This window comes from Euleptes europaea, chromosome 15 (genome assembly GCF_029931775.1).
Source record: "Euleptes europaea isolate rEulEur1 chromosome 15, rEulEur1.hap1, whole genome shotgun sequence".
Classification (NCBI taxonomy): domain Eukaryota; kingdom Metazoa; phylum Chordata; class Lepidosauria; order Squamata; family Sphaerodactylidae; genus Euleptes; species Euleptes europaea.
The window spans coordinates 10,256,831-10,276,596 of record NC_079326.1 but is presented as its reverse complement, the minus strand read 5'-3'; the positions used below and the strand labels follow the sequence as shown (position 1 = coordinate 10,276,596).

Here is a 19,766-nt window from a genome sequence, read left to right as displayed (position 1 = left end):
AGTACATCCCAAACACATAATTAACTTACGTTATGCATTAGAGGAACAGGAGTACATCAGTGGTTGGACAATGTGCTCTTTGGAAGGAACAGTCCTTGTCTTTCCTTAACTTTCTGCTTATTGCTCAAACTTGTTCATTTTCCAGTGAAGCCTGCAGGGTTATTACTGTATTGTAGCTAAAAAACCAGAAGTCCTTAAGGTATATATGAAATATATGGAGTCAGACAGTTGCTTTGTCAAGGTCAGTATCATTTACTCTTGACAGCAGCATCCTAGAAGTCTTTCATATCACCTGTTAACTGAACTGTTTTAACGAGATGCTGAGGACTGAACCTGGATCCTTATGCATACAAACCAGATATTCTACCTCTTAGCCCTGGCGTCTCCTGTAATACATGGATTGTGGCACAAGCTACCATCAATGGTGCACTAGCCATGGCTCTACCATAAGCTACCCTGTGCCAGCATCCATTCCATGCAATTCTGTCATCATCTGAATGAAGCTAACAGTGCTTTTTCCCAACATGACAAGGCTTTCAGATATTTGATTTGTTATCCTTTCCAAATTGTTGGCATATAGCTCTTTTGTCCTGAACGTAATCACAGCAATAATTGAGTGTTTATGTTGCTTTAATTGCCAGAGATAATAGCTTCACAAATGCAAAGGACTCATAAAACTTCTTCTTGTAGACAAGTGGAATTGCTTCACATCGTACAATCTAGGAACATTATGAACCCTGGCTGTTTTACTGCCCCTTTTTAAATACTGGCATTGCATAAATTATAGTTTGCTTATCAGTGTTAGATAAATGCCCGTTGTCCATCGCAGTCGTGCTCTGGCCCCTCTCAGAGGCTCCCCATGAGAGTTCAGTAAAAACATGCACGGGGTAGAGGCAATGCCAGTTGAAAGTATGTTGCCAGAGGCTTGCTGAATATACCTGTGGTTCAACTACAGTATTTTTCCAGGATGGAATTGTTTACTAGATGGTGGGTGCTTAAAACCATACCATCTGTCAGTTTTAATAATGTCTTTGTTTTAGAGGGGTTTTAGATGCCCCTTGCCTTTCTAGATTTCTAAGAAGTGATAGGAATGTTGTCGTGCGTGACTCCATAGATTTCAGTGTCCCAGGATACCTTGTGGTTCCTTGAAACCTCAATGAGAACCATAGATAATTGTTCCCTGGAGAATGTTTGTGCTTCATATTGGGTCAACTGTAAGTCCTAAATTGGATATGTGCCTGACAGTGCAGTCCGAAACAGAATTACACCATGCTAAATCCATTGAAGTCAATTATCTTAGAATGGTATAAATTTCCTTAGGATGGCATTGCTAGAATATGTCCCAGAATCCTCTGCTACAAAGTAAGTTTCCATGGCAGATTTTCAGGGACTTTAGTAGATGAATTAATGTGGAAATGATTACCTGAAGGTAGAAAATGATGTTAAAGGCCATTGTACTCATTTATTCATTTAAAAATATTTAGATACCACTTTTCCTGTTTAAAGCAACTCCAGTTGACATTCCAGACTATAGTGGCTGCTGTACTACTAATAGTCACATGTTTAAATTCCAGGTTATCTCAGTCCTAATCCTGAAGGGATTGGTAGGTTACAATATGATTCCAGTTTTAATAAGTTCACTGTCATTATTCCATTCCTAGTTGCTAACCTTTCCTTTTATTTCAGGCTCATCTGACCAAAGGTCTTGAGCACAACATGCATAGGATAAAATAATTTTAACATTATAGATTATAAAAATGTACAACAGAAGTGACTTTAAATTCTTAAAATACTTGAAACAATAACCAAAAATTGAGTTACTTTACAAGCATAACAGTAACTACATTAATAATAATATCACTAGTTAACAATAGTTTAACCTTGTCATACCTTTAAGGAAACTATTATTACCAGATAATTTGCGACACATTTGGTTATTTCTAGGTCAGCATTACCCAACAGAAATGGGACCACCCAAGAGTCAACAGGAAGATGATACCTTGATAAAATGGGTGCAATCCAGGTGACCCTGGGTGTAGCCCATAGATCACAAAATAACAGAAGGTAATCTGTTGTATCAATTGCTCCTGATGCACAGACACATAGCCTATCTGAAATGGGATTTTATCAAACCGACCACTCAATTCAGCTGTTGGAAGGACATTCAGTCTGGCGAGCATAAAAACTTGCATATGGCTGGGAGTTGTGAGGAATTTTAAATATGAAGGGAGGGTGGCTAGTTGTTAACATATTCAGTACAGGTTTCTTTGTGTGTGTTTGTAATAACAATGTTAGTGAAATACCTGGAAACCTTCCTGAGTTCTTACTTAAAGAATGTAATGCCTCTAGCTGCTGAAATATTCATTTAACTATCATATTGGCCTAAAGCCAATACATAGATATCTGTTATGTAACAGAAAGGAGTATCTAACCCTTAATTACTTAACATATTAGCAACATCAAGGGAGTCTGTTTCCCAGATAAGAGGAGACCAAATAAGCTTTCATATTAGCATACCTTTCCTAGATTATTATTTTATCAGATCTCCTTAACCCCTGTTCTTGGCATTCAGAATAGGAGCAGAAACGTTAACTTACCTGCTGTTCTGCCCTAAAGTACAATTTGCTAGTTCTAGAACACAATGGGTAGCTGTGTTAGTCTGTCACTAGCAGTAGAAAAGAGTGCAGTAGCACCTTAAAGCAGGGGTGGGGAACCTCAGGCCCGGGGGCCATATGCGGCCCCCGAGGACATTTTTTATGGCCCTTGGGAGCTCCGGGAACCCTGCCGTGGAGGCGGGGCATAGGGCGGCCCTCCCCGAAGATGTTCCTGGGGCCACGGCTTACAGCACCCTTGTAGCGCCCTTTGGACCTCCTCTCACCGACTGTCGGTTGTTGGTCGGCGAGAGGGGAGGGGGAGGGACGCTTCCCCCAAGGCTGCCCCCTACAGCTGCGGCGTGCAGGAATGCTGCGGCACATTGTAAGCCCCTCTCGCTGCCTGTCGACTGTTGAGCAGCGGGGTGGGGGGGTGGGGAAGAGGCCGGCGGCTCCCGGTGGCAGAGCATGCATGCGGGAGCCAATTGGGCTTGTTTTTTTTTTTATGGACTCTGGGGGGGGAGGGCATGGAGACTGGGGCCCGGTTGCTTGGGGCTCCGTGCGCCGCCGGGTGTGTGTGTGTGGGCGGGGGAGGTGGGGAGGCTGGGGCCCGGTTGTGCAGGCCGGCATGCGCGGGTGTGTGTGTGTGGGGGAGGCTTTTCTCTCTTTTCTTCCTCTTTTTCTGTCTCTTCCTTTGTCTCCCTCCGTCCTTTTTTTCTTTCCCTCCATCCTTTTCTTTCTTTCTCCCCCTCTCTCCATTTCTTTCTCCCTTTCTCTCTCTTCCTCCCTCCCTTTTCCTCTTTCTCTGTTTTCCTTCCTCCCTTGCCAATCGACTGAGGGCTGCGCCCCCCTGGTGCCTCGTTTTCTGGGGCTCACCGCTGGCTGCCCTCCCACCTGGGAGCGGGGAGCGGGGGCGCCCTGCAGGCCTTCTCTGTTTGGCCTCTCCTGGGGTTGCCAACCTCCAGGTGGTGGCTGGAGACCTGGCAACCCTAGCCTCTCCCCCCCACCACCGGGAGATCTACACCTGGTATGGCCCCCGAAAGATGTTATAAATGTGCGAATGGCCCTTGGCAGGAAAAAGGTTCCCCACCCCTGCCTTAAAGACTAACAAAATTTCTGGCAGGGTATGAGCTTTCATGAGCCACAGTATCTGAAGAAGTGAGCTGTGGCTCACAAAAGCTCATACCCTGACAGAAATTTTATTAGTCTTTAAGGTGCTATTGGACTTTTGCTCTTTTCTACTGCTAGCTCTATAAGTAACAGATTGTTTCAGAGAAGACATTTCTAGTATTAAAGCAGTAATGCACTATATTTGCTTAATGGTGTGGATTCTGGATTCACCTTGAGCAAAAGTTCATCTGTGAGTTCACAACATTACATTGTTAATTATTCCATAGTAAGCGCTGGATACCAATGTCTAAAGGAACACCAATGTGAGTTTGACCAATGCCTAATGTCAGTGGAAGGAGCTCCGTGGCACAGAGTGGTAAGCTGCAGTACTGCAGTCCAAGCTCTGCTCATGACCTGAGTTCGATTGCGACAGAAGTTGGTTTCAGGTAGCCGGCTCAAGGTTGACTCAGCCTTCCATCCTTCCGAGGTCGGTAAAAGGAGGACCCAGCTTGCTGGGGGTAAAGGAAAGATGACTGAGGAAGACACTGGCAAACCACCCCGTAAACATAGTCTGCCTAGTAAACGTTGGGATGTGACGTCACCCCATGGGTCAGGAATGACCCGATCTTTGAGAAAACTAAATGCACTGTCTCAACAAAATGATGTACAGGGCTGGTTCAATGACAAGTCAACCCAAACAGGCACTTGAGGGACACATGGCATGGCATGAGACCACCAACATGGCTTGCACCCATTGTTGCCTCCTACTAGACCTGTGCCACTGCTGCCCTGGTTCAAAATGGGCTTCAGACAGAATTGCAACTCTGGGTTGGGAAATTCCTGGGGATTAAGGGGTGGAGCTTGGAGAGGACAGGATTTGGAGAGGTGAGGGGGAGGACCTCAGCAGGGTATAATGCCATAGAATCTACAGCAGCCATTTTCGCCAGGGGAACTGATCTCTGTCATCTGGAAATCCGTTGTAATTCTGGGAGAATTCCTGGCTCTAGCTGCAGGTTGTCAACCCCAGCTGCAGAGGAGCTGCAGCCTGTCTTGGAGCTGGCGGTGGCACGGAAGGAGATGCACCCCCACCACTCCCACTGGTGCAGCCTGGCAGGGGACAAAAAGAAGGCAGTTAAGGCTGTAAAATGTGTTGAACTGGCTGCATTTCTAACCATGCATATCTTTGGAAGTAGGTTTTCCAAGACCAAGATACTAGTCTTTTTAATTATAAAAGGATTTCAGTAAGCTCATTGCTGAAATTAAAATAAGCATGTTGTCTGCTGGCTTTTATGATACTACTTAGATTTGCCTGTGGCAAATTAAATATTTCAAGAGAAGGGACCTCAAGAATGAGCCCTAAATCTAATTAGTAATCATGGTAATTGAAATAAAGGATAAGCAATTGTTGTGAATTATTTGTTATTCAAAAGATTGTGTTAAGAGTCATTTTTGAGTGCACTGTCGCTGAATGTTATCTTTCCGCAACTAATTTTAAAATGCTAATTACTATAATGAGATTTCTCTTTGTGTGGAACCTGCATTATCCGTGAACTAGCCCAAGCTAATGCCATATCTGCCACAGTTCTCATATGGCATCACGTTCCTGAGATTCGTTAGTGCAAGATTTATAATAGGTTGTCAGTCTAAATCCAGATGTAATTCTAGAAATATAGCATTTTTCTTTTCTCTGTCAGAGGAAGATATGTCTTTTGTACCATTTTCTTTAGAGGGCCAACACCACCACTGGCCAGAAAGCTTAAACTGATTATCATTTTCTGATTGCTTTGTTATACATTAGTCCGCATTCTTTTGTAAGGAGGAGAGGTGGTTGCTACAAGACCCAGCAAAATCATTTTTGTGGGTGTATCTGTTGCTTGGTTTCATTATATTTATGATGTTGCTCTTATTATGGTTATTGGCTTACTCTACAGAATTTTTGATGCTTCCAAAAATGTTCTGTTCTATTAACTATTGCGAATATGCAGGGAAACATAGGCCAACTGCTGTGGCTGTCTTTAGTTTAGAGAATAGTTGCCACATATGAGGCTTCGATATCAAAAGCGCATGTTGATTCCACTTTTCCCATTTTGAAATCTGACCAGAGAAAATTATAACTCTAACAACAGCCAGTATCTAAACTGAATATTCAAATTTTTATATGTAGGCTTAATAATAATGCTTTGAATAGTAACAATTGGTTAGAAACAAGCGGGAACCCACAAAGACCTGCGGAAGGCATTAAATTTCCTTGTTCCCCATTATTTCCTTTTTCCTCGTAGTCTCTCCCCTTCTGTATCCAACCTCCTGCACTATTTCCTCTTTCCTTCCTCCTCCCATATTCTCTCCCCTTTCCCTGCCTCATTCTTTCCTTTGCAGCCACTCACCAGCCTACCTTTTTATCTGCCATCTACAGCTATATTTATTATTTATTTACTTCATTTATACCACACCTTTCTCCACAGTGGGAAACAAAGCAGCTTATATTTTCCTCCTTTCCTCCTTTGTATCCTTACAGCAGCTCTGCGAGGCGGGTTAGGCTGAAAGCATGTGACTGTCCCAAAATCATGCAGGGAGCTTCCACAGCAAGATGAGGGTACAAACTTGGGTGTGAAGCTCTTCACATTCCCTGTGGGCTTGTGAACCAGTAATGGTCTATGGCTTATGGTTCAGGAGGCACCATTGATGCGTTTCTCTTTTTGCAAAACGTTACATGTTCGTTATTACCCATCTTATGTTTTAAGTTCCACTACATGGCAAGCTTCTACAAATGGCTGAGGAATTTGCAGGACCTAGTGGTTCCAGTTTCCAGCTTAGTGGCTTCACAGAAAGGCTCAATTTTTCTCTTAAAGAGACTCGTTTGCTTCAGTGCTCGACCATTTATTGAGAAAACCTTGCTACGCTGCAAAAAAAATAAAATAAATGAGCCCTTCCAAGCATGATTGATGCCAGTGCAACTGTCTCTTACTGTTCTTGCTGCAACATGCTTAAACACCTTGGAAATGTTTCCTTGAACCCCTAGGTCAGTCTTATGAAATCCGTCTCCTTGAGAATAGGAAATTGGGAGAGTTCCAAGATTTAAACACAAAATATGTAAAGGTAAGGAGATTTTCTTCCTGCTGCTACATACAGACATGCTATAATTAGGCAGTTGGTCATGCCATTGAAAGAGAAAGAGCAGGACTGGGGCAGGGGTCTGTGATCTAAGCAGGATGTGGCTTTGGCAAAAGCCACAGAAATCCAGAAGCGACACTTCCTGCCTTCCTTGAATGCTTTCCATGCTGATTACCTGAAGAGAAACTCTTATACGTCCATTATGGATCCCTTGTATGTTGTATACAGCTCCAGCATTTGTTTTAGAAGGTGGCCTTAGTACATGCCAGCCACCGGCCAGACCTATTAGGCCTCCACGTTGGCCTGAGCTGAGAGCCATCAAGAATCGACCTCTGGCTGCACAATTCTGGAAAAGGTTAAGTATTGGCAAGGTGTGTTTTCCAGCAAAGCTTGTCTACCACTGCTGATCTTTTACCTGGCAAATTTAATAATCTTCTGAGGGAACAGAGCATTTCTTGGAACAGAGTGAAAACCACTGGTGTAGACTTCTTACTGGTAACTTCATACATGGCAGTTTCAAACTGAAAAGACCTGGAAAAATTAGTGCTTGCTCACATGTTATTTGGAGTGCAGTGTTTTGTTTTAACTCCTTTCATAATGGATATTATTTTGGCAATATAATCCTTCAAATCTTAACACATACCCACTTTTGTGTGGTAGCAGGAGTGGATTGGTGGTTTCTCATGTAGCATGGCCTTGAATAGGTCAATTCATGGTTTATGACAGATTTAGTAATTTGTAGTTTCCACACATTTAAAAATACCCTAAAATATTTGGGCTATCAAAATACAACATGTGAACTAGCACTTGAAAACCAATGTGGATTCCTTTCTTGGATAGACAGAGCAACAATAAGCATCACAGATCTCTCAGGAGATACAGAAGCACAAGGAATATTCATTCCTGTCTGTTTTGCATTTGATAAGCAAAGCCCACAAATTCTGTTAAAACCTGAAATAGATTGCTGTGGATCTTTTCCTCCTCATGTGCTCTATGTCTCAATTTCCTCATTTTAGACAGATCTGGCTTCGAGCGTCTTCTCCCTCAATAAATGTTCTGCTTTGCTTTTAACCTAAGAGGAACCATTTGCAAAAGTACCATTTGTGTTGCACAGGCTTAATTGTATTTTGAAAATCGCTGAGGACTTAGGGGCATTTGTTCTTGCTTTTGTTTCTATTTGCCTGCAGCCAACAAAGAACTTTCATAGCATAAGTCTGTGTTTTGTTGTTTACACTTTTTCCAAGGTATCAAAAACCTGGGCTGGTTTTAGGTGTTCAGGTATATGTTCACAATATTTTAAATACTCATCTTCAAGGACCAAGATCTTCTCTTGCCAAGTGGGATATGAAGTTTGACTAGTATCTGTATCTCGTGTGCCAAATGGGTTATGAGAGCTACTGCAGTATTGCATATCTTTTCTTGTTCTGGGTCTTCGGCCATAGCTTGAGTATGATTTCCCAGGCCTCAAGTGAACATAATTCTACTACATAATTCTACTACTATACTAGTTGGCCTATCCAAACTGTGTTTGTTATCTTAGCCATCTAATAGGATTCTGTTGGTAGAAAGAGAAATATATATAAAAACCTGAGGAATATAAGGAAATTTTCCATTGTTGTTGCAATGCTTGGTGTATTTGGTGGTAGGGAATCTATAGAGAGAGCTCCTGACCCTAAAGTTAAGCACAAATGGCAAGTCTTCTCTTGCTTTTGTGACAGAAAATGAACCTTGTCTGCATTCTTTAAAAAGACCTTTAATTCACTTTAGTCTCTTCTCTCTAAACAGAGCATCATTCGTGTGGTTTTTCATGACCGACGTTTGCAGTACACAGAGCACCAACAGCTGGAATGCTGGAGATGGAGTCGGCCTGGAGACCGCATCCTCGACATCGGTGAGAACCCATTATGATAGCCATAGAAATATGAACTTTGCAAGACACATTTTACGGTTTCTTTTCTTAAGGTTTTTCAGTACTGATGTCTCTTTGAGGTATTTGCCATGCAGTAAAAACATAAACTTTAAGTCCTGCATCTCCTTACTGAATAATAGCTGGAAAAAAATTAACAATACCTATTTTTCATAATATATTTTATTCAAGTACACCTTGGTTCTTAGTGTAAACAATCTTTTTATAGCTGTCATTAACATTACAATGGGAACAAGACTAAAACCAGTCCTTTTTTTTTTTTTTTTTTTACAGTATTGAATTTGGAAGCATGTCTTGTGTTTCTGGTTAGGTGGCTTTTCAAAATAGGTCTGGTGACTATATTGCAATGTTGTTTCTGTTCTTCAATTTTAATTTTTTTAAAATTTTAGGGGTTTTCTTCTACAGATATCCCACTATCAGTTGGTATCTTAGACCCCAGAGCCAGCCCAACACAATTGAATACAGTTGAATTTTTGTGGGATCCATCTAAGAGAGCATCAGCATTTATTCAGGTAAGGCTAGATGTAAGTAAATGTCTTATCTGTTGTTTTGAAAATGTTATCCAAACCACTTATATGAATTCCAGGCACAGAATAGAAACCTTGCCATTCTTCTTCAGGCTAGATTTTGTTTCAAGGTACTACAGAAAGCAAGGATAAACCTCAGTGGATAACAACATGAAATAGTATAAAATTTCACATAATATGTAATGCAAATGGAAGTCTGCACTTACTGAAGATTCTGAAATTAAAATAGGCATACCAATGCAAGTATATCAAATGAATATAAGGGAATATAAATTAATTCAAGAGAGAAGGTGCAAGTTATTGTCATTCAATCAGGCTGGGTTGAAAATAAAGTATACATGCTCTTTTTTGATCCTTCTGCGAGTAGGAGATAAGAACCATACTCTTCAAGTTTTCAGGCAGTACTCAGAGCTATTCCAAAGTATTACCTGAAAAGCTCTGCAAGGTGATTAAGGAGTACTTCAACATTCAGCTGGATGCTTCCAGTAATGGGGAAAGGGGAAGCTGTAAAAGCTGTAATTTGGATCCAAACTACACATGGGCACACGGATTGCTGCCTACGGAATATGATTTTCTTGCCTCTCCCCATTCACAGAAGCCTGAAATGCCCCTGAAATTCTGTTCTTGGGGGTTCCTTTTCACTCAGGAATAGAATTTCAGGGGCATTTCAGGCTGCCTCAGGAGTAGGAGGGAATTGTGCTCTGGTAGCAGTCCTTCAGAAGCCTGTAAGACCACTCTTAGACTCTACAGCAGTAGATTATCTCTTATAGCCAAAGCATGAATATCTTTTGCAGAAACCTTTGCAGGAGATTGTCAGATACAGGATGCTGTAAGAGAAATGCAGGTATTGCAGCCACAGGCAGACTGCAGTATATTTGCACTGGTTCTTTCTACATAATGCTTACTGAATGCTTTCTTTATAAAACAGCCATATGTTCTTCACTAAGTTCTGATACAGTGACTCAGTTCAGATACAATGTGAAGATTGGGTTTAGTTAAACTTGATTGTCTGAATGTAGGCCATGCCACTGACTAGGATTAGCTAGGTCACTCAAATCAGGATCTGAAGTTGTGTTATTAGCTTAATTGAGTCTTGTTTGTGATTTTATATGACACATGAACATGGGCACCTTGCTTCTCATACTTCCTGGGCTACCAAAAAGGTATGGCAAGAATGGTTCAAGGTCAAAAGCTGTTGGCTTTCGCTGCCTCTAGCAGTCTTCCTTGACTACTAGTCTCTTGACTACTAGTCTGTTCCTTTCCCCTGTCCCCACCCTCTGCAAGGTCCAGGAACACTGGACCTTGCTTATATGTATAAGAAAAATAAAGCTGTGCCAAAGGAAACTTTGCTTGTTTAACCCATATGTACTTCTGTAAGAAGGTTGTTCACACAGGCTTTTTATTTAGACTTCACCTTGCTTCTTTGTGGGTCACTATTGAGACTTTGCTTGTAAGAATGTTCCCAGTATGTAATTAACATGTCGTGTTTGTGGGGAGGAAAATAAAAACTCCCAACTACGTAATATGAGATGCCAGAAAGAGGGGTAGATGCATAACGTATGCAGCAGCTGCTGCAAGAAGCAGAGGCAGTAGGATAGGGTGAAATAAGATTGCCATATCTGGGATGAAACTTTTGGAGAGGTATGTTGGGCACAGGTTTGTGTTTCTGGGGTGCAGTTAAATAGACAGCAGAAAGTAGGATTCTTCAGAAGTGGTGAAGAGTGAATGTGAAGAAGTTGGCTGAAGGAAAGGATGTGGATCCATGGCTGCATGCATGCCAACCAATGGCAATGAAGTTGGTAACACAGTGAGGCTTTGCATTTAGTCAGACGCTCCACTGCAGGATGGTTTACAGTGGAAGCTCTGGGGGAAAGGTGTGGGACTGAACAAGCAACAGTTAAAATAAACAATGATTTAGTGTGACATCTAAAACAATTCTCTAAACAGATTGGAAATCTTACTTTCTATGTCTATGGTTATGGAATGCTGATGGGGACCATTTTGTTGTTAAAACAACCTCTGTCACTTTTTTTGACCAGGTACACTGCATCAGTACAGAATTTACTCCAAGAAAACATGGAGGAGAGAAAGGAGTACCCTTCCGGATACAAATTGACACATTCAAACAGAATGAGAATGGCGAATATACAGAACACCTGCATTCTGCGAGCTGCCAAATCAAAGTGTTCAAGGTGTGATGCTATTGTGACTTCCAGAAATTCTCCTGGTGCTCCAGAGGTTTATTTTTACCTTTCTGCTGAATGGCAGAAAGTAGATTGTTGGGGGGAGAGGGCACTAGAAAAAATATTAGTGTAATTTTGAAATCTGCCTGAGCAAATGCTGACTCTTGAGTCACAGTTGAAACTTAGCGGCTGAAACATGGGTGCAGGTAAGTGAAACATTGCCTGAAACAGGATGTCAGTTGACAGTGTTTAAAGGAATTAAGTAAACCCCATTTACTTGACATACAGCTTATTCCTGAAAAGCCCCCTCGAAAATCTTCTGGAGGCGGCGTGCCCCCACCCCCAGCGTAAGTGCGTGTAATCGCGTGATTACACGCACTTATGCTGGCGGCGAGGCTAGTCCCGTTAGTGGCCGAGCGCCGCTGGACCGTGCCCCGCCCCTCTATTGGCGTGGCCTCTCCATGGCGCAGGCCATGGCGTAGAGAGGCTGCGCCGGCGCAGGGAGGCATTCCGGGGATGGGCCCGGGGGGAGGAGCTGCCAGTTAGGCGGCTCCCTATCCCGGTTTGGCCGTTTACGCTGGCGCCGGGAATGGCGGTGTTGCGCCTGCTTTTGAGCAGGTGCAACCTTGCTGTTTTCAATGGGGCTTTTAGCCCCGGTAAAACAAAAAAGCCACTGCACCTCTTCCCCGCCGACTCCTCACACCGTTATTTCAGGAATGGGCTGTACTGTGCCACACTTCTGACAGTGAAGAAACATGGGTCTCTCTAACTCCACCAACCTATCATTTTCCTCAGTTGTTTCTTTTTCTTTAGTGATTTCCACCATTGGTACTTTTTTATAGTTTGTTTTGAGTCTGACACAACTGTTTTTATCCAAATATTCCAAAAGGTTCCTTAATTTTTGTGATCAGTTGTTGATACTTCAAGGCACACAGTTCACAAGATGCTGGATAGTATCATTTGATACCATTTTATGTGGATCTTAGGCTACAAAGAGAACTACATGCTCAAAAGGTTGACGTTTGAATTCCTGGTATAAGGTTTTCTCTTCTGTCACTGATATGTTTGAAGTGTGCAGTCTGGTTTCCAAGCACTATTACAAATCATGGTCAGATTTCCATAAACCACTGTACAAAGAGAACAGGTTTAGGACATCGTGTGAGGCAGTTGCTAGATTGGGGACAGCCAGGTTCAAATCCCATATAACAATTTATGTACAAAATCTATCTGTGTTTCATTTGTCTGGCCTAGACAAACTTACAATAAAGGTTACTATTAAACCAGCTCATCATAATCCATTGATATTAGCTATGATTATGGTGTAAAAAGAGTACCAAAAGCATAATGAAAATACTTATTTGGAGTACTTTTGGGATAAGATGAGATGTGAAAATGGACAGATTTATTTCAATTCTGTAATAGCTCCTCATATTTCCAAGGTATCTTATAAGATGCAAGCAAAGTTTACATTAAAGGACATCTCACTGCTTTGTTTTATTTACAATCCACCTTTCTCCCTGAGACTCAAGCATGGATTACACAATTAAAAACAATGCACTTGAAACAGTATTCAACAAAATGAAATAAGGCATATAACAATGCAAGAAAAACTTGATTCAAAATTAGAGAATTTACTAGTATAATACATACAATAAAGCAGGATTACAAAATTGAAGAAGAATACAACAAAAACAGTGTTTTATTTTGTAAACTGCTTCATGCAGGTTCTCTTGGAGAGGTGGCATAATTTTTTTCTAAATAAAATACAATGAAAACTACTTAAAATTTCAGACGATGGGTTGGATCCAGATGAAACTAGCAGCTTCTGTCAATTCCCATTTCCTGCTGCAGACCCCATGGGGGGGCCATGCCATTCCTCAGGATCCCCTATTCTGCAGAAGCAGCATTTCATGGAGATCGGGGCATTGAAGCAGAAGAAGGGAGGCAGGAAAGGTCCATTCTGCCTTTGGAAATCTTAGTCTGATACAACCCTGGTCCCTCATTTTACACATTCTGCCAAACAATAGAAGAGTGGGAGCTTCAGGCAGGCCGTTCTGTGCCAGGTGGGAATCACAAAAGTCAATTATACTATTGTTCAATATAGAACAACAGGCAATTTAGTATAGAGTTCTGTTTGGAAAGATGGCAGGAATAGTGGTCTAGGTATATTTAATATGAATTGATACTGTCATGCAAAGTCTGCATTTCAACATGGCTGTATGAAAAATAACAAAGACTCACATTTTTAAAAATAGGATTATGTGTGTTGTGATCCAATTCTATGGGTAAGCTAAGGTGATCATGAAAATGAAGTCAAGTGTAACCATTCACTATCAAAGAGGTTTATGATTTAGGACGCATACAATTTTAACATGAAGTCTAAGACTGCAATCCTGAAGGGTGTGTGTGAATCTTCTTAGGAACCGGCATGGCCCCACGCTGGCATAGATGCCACTTTATTCCGTGATAAAGTGGCACCTACGTTGACACGGGGCCAACACGCTAGTATCCAGGAGCCATGGAGCTCTGCGGGCCCCCATAGCCAGCACAGCCACTCTGGGAACTAAATCCTGGAAGAGAACACCTGCGCCGATGTGGGGGAGGCGTTCACAGGGCGGAGCTGCCTTTGGGTAGTTTCCTAACCCCGTTCTCCCCGGGAATGCCCCTTGAGCTGCGGCCTGGCTGCACCACCTTTTTTGGTGACACAGCCTCACTTTATTCAGTGGGGCATCCCCCTCCCTTTTTATTACTTTTAACTGCTCTTTTTTCCTCTCTGGTGACCGGGAAGCCTTGGAGGAGGCAGTGCGGCTGCGCTGCTCCTAGCCGCTGCCTAACTACCCCCTCTTCAGGATTGGGCTGCCTGTCATCAATTGCCATAGTAGCAGCACCCTGGAGTTTAGTTATGAACATAGACTAGGTAGTTTCACTACTTGGCAATTGATAATGACCGAATACTTCCCAAAATGGGTGTGATGTACATTAGGAATACGAGTATTAATGGAGCTAAGTTACAAAATAGCAGAAATTCTACTCCACTTACTTTGGCCAATATGGAAAATATGCCCTTTTGCAGTGAAAAATATCCATTAAACATTTTTTTTTACTTACATCTTGAGATACACTGTATTCTACAATTCTATAAGTCTATAAGTCTTAAATTAAATAATACCTTCTCTGTGCTTTTGTAGCCCAAAGGAGCAGATCGAAAGCAGAAAACAGACAGAGAAAAAATGGAGAAGAAAACTGCTTCAGAAAGGGAGAAATATCAGCCTTCTTATGATACAACCATTCTTACAGAGGTAATAGCTCTAATGCTAGGATGTGTTAATTAAATATTTATATGCTTCCTTTCCCCCACATAGTGGACCACTATGGTTTATTATGTATAATAGGATACACAGAATTATAGGAGGCAACTTTGTGTAGAAAGATATTTGAAATTTCAGGAAGATAAAGGATTTTATGAGGAACGGGACTATAGTATAAAATTATTCTGTTAACAATAAAATCCTAAACAGAGTTATACCCTTCTAAGTTGATTGAAGTCAATGTGATTTGAAGGATGTAACTCTGAGAATGGCACCGTGAGGCGTCCTTCAACCATTAGCTGCCTGGCCTATACTGGAAAGCAGTTTAATTGTAGACTCTTAGTAATAACCTAGTGAAGTTTTCACATTCCAGAGAGCTGAAAGTGGGGTTCTTCCTTCAAGCCTTACACTTCATTAGGAAGCATCTGGCCAAAGTGTAAAAGAGGACACTGCACTACATCCGGGATCCCTAAATGATGAGTGAAGTTTCAAGAATTATGAGAGCGAATAAGGTTGTCAAGAATGGGCCGCCATAATAGTGCAAGCTCATGGTAAAAAGCTTCAGCTAAATTCTCTGTATTGTAAAAACTGCAGAGGGTTACGTGCTGTTATTTATTTATTTATTATTAAATTTATGCCCCACCCTCCCTGGCACTTCCGGGCTCAGGGCGGCTTCCAATAGAGACTGCACTAAGCTACTTTTTGTCCAGCAGTCATATACAGTGCTACAGAAACCATGCACTGCTTTTCTTGTGAAACTTACTTTTATTTTGACATCTTAGTCTTGAAAATTCACGCAATGCTAGAAAATAGATCAAATAGTAACTTTATTCTACTTTTTTCAAACTCCTTTAAAGAAGAGTAGAAATAAACTTGGTTCATTTCATTCGTAATCCCTTTGTAATATTTCTCTATAGTTTGGCCAGCTCTGTAAGCACAGCTGAGATCATTAAATTAGAAAAGGACCTAATTTTAAGGGATTACCAGACCAACATGGTTTGTTGTCAACAGAAATGGCCTTTAGCATTTTAGAAGCAAGAGATCCTGTAGCCACTAAAGAGTTAAATATTTGCTAATGTTTGTGTTTGCCCAGGAGAGAAATCCTAGGAAATGCCACAGATTACCTCTTTCTGTCATAGCAAACAGAAGAAATACCATTCAGAATGTTCTTGAGATCTTGACAGGTTATTTAACTCCCTGCCAGCAGTATTAACCTGGAATTATTCCTTTAAATTCTGTGGATTTACTGCTAATTCAAACTGCTTTCAACTAGAGTAGGATTAGGACAAGGTTCAAAATACATAATGGTGTGTCAGCTTTTCTCTAGCAGCAGTTTGTATTTAGCTTCTTTACTATGAGTGCACTTTCATTCTGAACTGAAATTACATTCAGATAGATTATGGCAGATTGTGTTGGGTATTGATTTCACTGAAATGCCTCTGCTCCCTTTAACTTGTCACTGTTTTCTAGGGTGTAGTGCTTTCAAGTCACTAGCTGAGAACAAACCAGAAGTCCTTGAGCTCATGTTCTTTCCTCCCTCTTCCCCATGCACACCTTACCAAGATCAAAGACTTCTTGTTTTAGGAAATCTTCAGTCCAGTTGAACAGTTTTAACAAAATGTGGTTTATTCTTTCATGAAAATAAAGATTTTAAAATGAAGACAAAACTCAGTGTGCCTTCAAAGTTCTTTTTAATGTAGGCTTTGTAACATTTGCATGAGCTCAGCCAGTCCTATATCTCCCTCTCATTTAATCGTCTAAATGCTTTTGATAGAACTAACATGTACAACTGATACATATGCTTAGTTTTCTTTTGAGATTACTTTTTTTTCAATGTAAGTAGGGGAGGTGTATGTGTGGATGTCAATGCTTCTTTAATCCTTCTGCTAGGTAGAGCACACAGCAAAATTCACAGCAATTTAGGCTGTGGGTTGATTTGCTCCAGCCCCCAACTTACATCAAATGAAGCTCGAGACTTCATTGGCTGCAGAGAAGGTAGAGCGGCTGATTAGAGGAAGGAAGCTGGCCTTTTGTCCTGCTGGCCTCTCTCACCTCAGCCTTGTTGCAGCAGTTGAAGGGGCACCACAAGGTTAGCTGGTTGCTATATATGGCTGAGTAGGAATTTGGGGGGCTGGAAGGGAGCCCCTCTTTTGCCTGCTTTGTGTTTTTTTCTATGGGATGTGTTTCCCCATTAAATAGGCCTAGTTTGAATAACTGGTTAGGCCATGGCTAGTCGGCAAGAATAGGGTGGGTTTCTTTGGATAGGTAGGGTTAATTGGCAGGCACCCTGAGACATCTGCATGATGGAGGGCATGTCCGGATCAGGCCATCATGTGCCTTGAAGCTGGGTGTGCTGTGAAGGAGGTGCCCTTGGTGCTGACTGGCATCTTTTCAACTTGGTAGTAGCCTTGCAACACATCAGGGGAGATGAATGAAGCTGAACACCGGTTGTGTTTGGAGCAGGGAGTGGATCTGTGCAGAAGGCAGGCCATGTGGATGCCTAGCACAGCCCACCCTCAAAATGATTGGCTTACTGAAATCAGCAGTGATATAGATCAGCCATTTATGTAACTTGTATACACTTGAGTAAATAAACTAGTTGAATCCACGCTTGGTGTCTTGTGTCTCATTTGGTGGATGCCGGGGCAAATGCTTATTTTCTTGGTCAGGAGGAGTAAATTCATTGTTACTAATGATGCTGCAGTAAAAACTGGTGTTAGAAAGAGTGAGAGACAGTTGTTTCTAGTCCCCACAAAACGTGTTCTTCTCACTGTTCCTAATTTGGTTTTGTTTAAATAGTGTTCCCCGTGGCCAGATGTGCCTTATCAAGTAAACAATGCACCGTCTCCAAGTTACAACAGCTCTCCAAACAGTTTCAGCCTTGGAGATGGGTATGTGATAAAATATTTTTATCTCTTCAGTTGACAGTGGAACCTTAGCTTATTTTTTGTGCTTTTTCTTTTTAAATAGATTAGGCATATTGAGCTGCAGGTAGTGTGAAGTCAAGGTTAAAGCTGTTTCAGTGAGATGGTAAGGCCAGTTTTTGTCCAGTTGTGCTCTTGAGCAATCCCCATTCACTTGAATGGTACTAGGGAGGTGGTGAGCTTCCCTGGACTGGCAGTCTTCAAGCAGCAGCTGGACAAAAACTTGTCAGGGATGCTCTAGGCTGATCCTGCTTTGAGCAGGGGGTCAGCCACTTCCAACTCTATGATTCCATGATTCTATCATTCTAAAGTGAAGTTTCGGTTGCTTGTACCCATCATTGGCAAAGGAGAAACATTCAGGCCCAGCCTATGCCTCATACATTTTATTAAGTAGTAAATTTAATAACTTCTAATGGCATATGAGTTTTGCATTGAGCTCCTGTCCTGCCTTGGTTTCTCTTCTAAAGAATAGCTAGGTAAAAATGCCTTAAATGAACACAAATGTAATCAATTATATACACAAATTGGTCCCTTTTGGCATAGAAGTGCAAGATGAGGAACTAATTCTATGGAACAAATCCAAAGGCCTCAATTGCATTTTTTGTTGTTGTGTTGTTGAGGTAAATTCCTGTAGATAGGAAACTAGTAGACACTTCATTAGGTAAAAGGTGGCTTTAGAGCACCAAGTTTTATTTCTTGCGCTAGTTCTGCAAAATGTCTTATTACTCAGAAAGTATTCACTTCAAAATGTGGGCCTACTAATGGGCAAGAGCTCTATGTGAATTTGATTCATATCAAGAGCAGATGCTCTTTTTCTTAACAACTGGCAAAGATTTGGCTGCATTCCACCTGTGCTGAAGTAACAGCAATCCTTACAGCTAGTTTCCAGCAACACTGTAGAGAGAATTTTAATTGCTCTTGCTTTCTCAATCAGTCTTACTTTGAAAAGAATCTCTGTTTGATATCATAATAGCTTCCCTTATAGAACATTACCTGCTTTTCAAAGTACACTTTGACTCTTCTTATGGTGATTGTTAACTAGGCACAAGATCTTGGCATTGATTGTAACCTTTGAAATACTGAGTATGGATTGATTACTAATTACTGACTACTTTTAAAAGGTGTGCACATGATCTTGGAAAGGAAGATCTAGACATATTCATGATCTTAATGGCATCTTCTGATTCCTGGCTCAGATGCAAATCTAGATTTAAATTTGACAAACCAAATAAGATGAAAAGTGGGGTGACAAATGTAACTGATGAGAGACTTAAAAATACTTCTGATTTTCTTTCTTTCCTGGCTCTGTATAATTTTTAGAAACAGTTCTCCAACTCACCAGGTCGAGCTCCTGCCTCCCAGCAATGATGTAAGTATTTGAGATCATGTTAATGTGATGCTTTTCTTTTTTTAGGACACTGGTGAACAGTTCATTTCAAGACCCTCTTATTCTTTTTGCAATGTAGCATCTCCTTCCTTCTGCTTCTATTCAAGATGCTCAGCAGTGGCTTCATCGAAACAGATTCTCTCCGTTCTGTAGACTGTTCTCAAGTTTTTCAGGTACGTGGGTTAATATGTCTTTGTGCCTTTATCACCCTTTTGTCTTTACAGGGGGCAAACATGCTTTGATGAATACATTTCTAGGTTTTCTGCATGAAAACCTTTCTTGCATTTTAGTTCAAGGTTTTTATTTTGTTGTAGGGATATTATTTTCAGTGCTCCAATGGCAACATTCCATACTTGGTGACAGTGTCACCCTTCTCCTGGGCAGCAAATATGTTGATGTTGGGATTACTATCGGAATGTGTGTGTATACTTAAAATTAGGGCATCAGCAATACAGAGTCAACATATGTTTTAAAGGGAGCCCATTATATTTTTTAAGGGGAGTAGTGATGATATCAGCAAGGGGATGCCTTTCAAAGTCAAGCTGATTGGAGAAGTGGCCAGAATTTGCCTCTACAAAATTTTGGAAACTAGTTGGAGGGATCTGTTTCATTTTGGAGTTTCAAATTTTATGAACTGTCCACATCTACCCATAATTGCAAACTGGATCAAGAACAACCGTGTTCCGCCATTTTGTAAA

General features: G+C 41.3%; 1 protein-coding gene across 1 annotated transcript in view; it reads left to right on the top strand.

Moving 5' to 3' along the window:
* The window catches only part of TFCP2L1 (transcription factor CP2 like 1), a 65,033-nt gene that overhangs the window by 33,224 nt on the left and 12,043 nt on the right, over positions 1 to 19,766 (top strand). The window contains exons 3-10 of the mRNA XM_056861150.1: positions 6,721 to 6,797; positions 8,598 to 8,703; positions 9,145 to 9,251; positions 11,306 to 11,458; positions 14,638 to 14,748; positions 17,557 to 17,648; positions 19,002 to 19,050; positions 19,148 to 19,241. Coding sequence (XP_056717128.1) covers positions 6,721 to 6,797; positions 8,598 to 8,703; positions 9,145 to 9,251; positions 11,306 to 11,458; positions 14,638 to 14,748; positions 17,557 to 17,648; positions 19,002 to 19,050; positions 19,148 to 19,241 — 789 coding nt within the window. The remainder of the gene's footprint in view (positions 1 to 6,720; positions 6,798 to 8,597; positions 8,704 to 9,144; positions 9,252 to 11,305; positions 11,459 to 14,637; positions 14,749 to 17,556; positions 17,649 to 19,001; positions 19,051 to 19,147; positions 19,242 to 19,766) is intronic.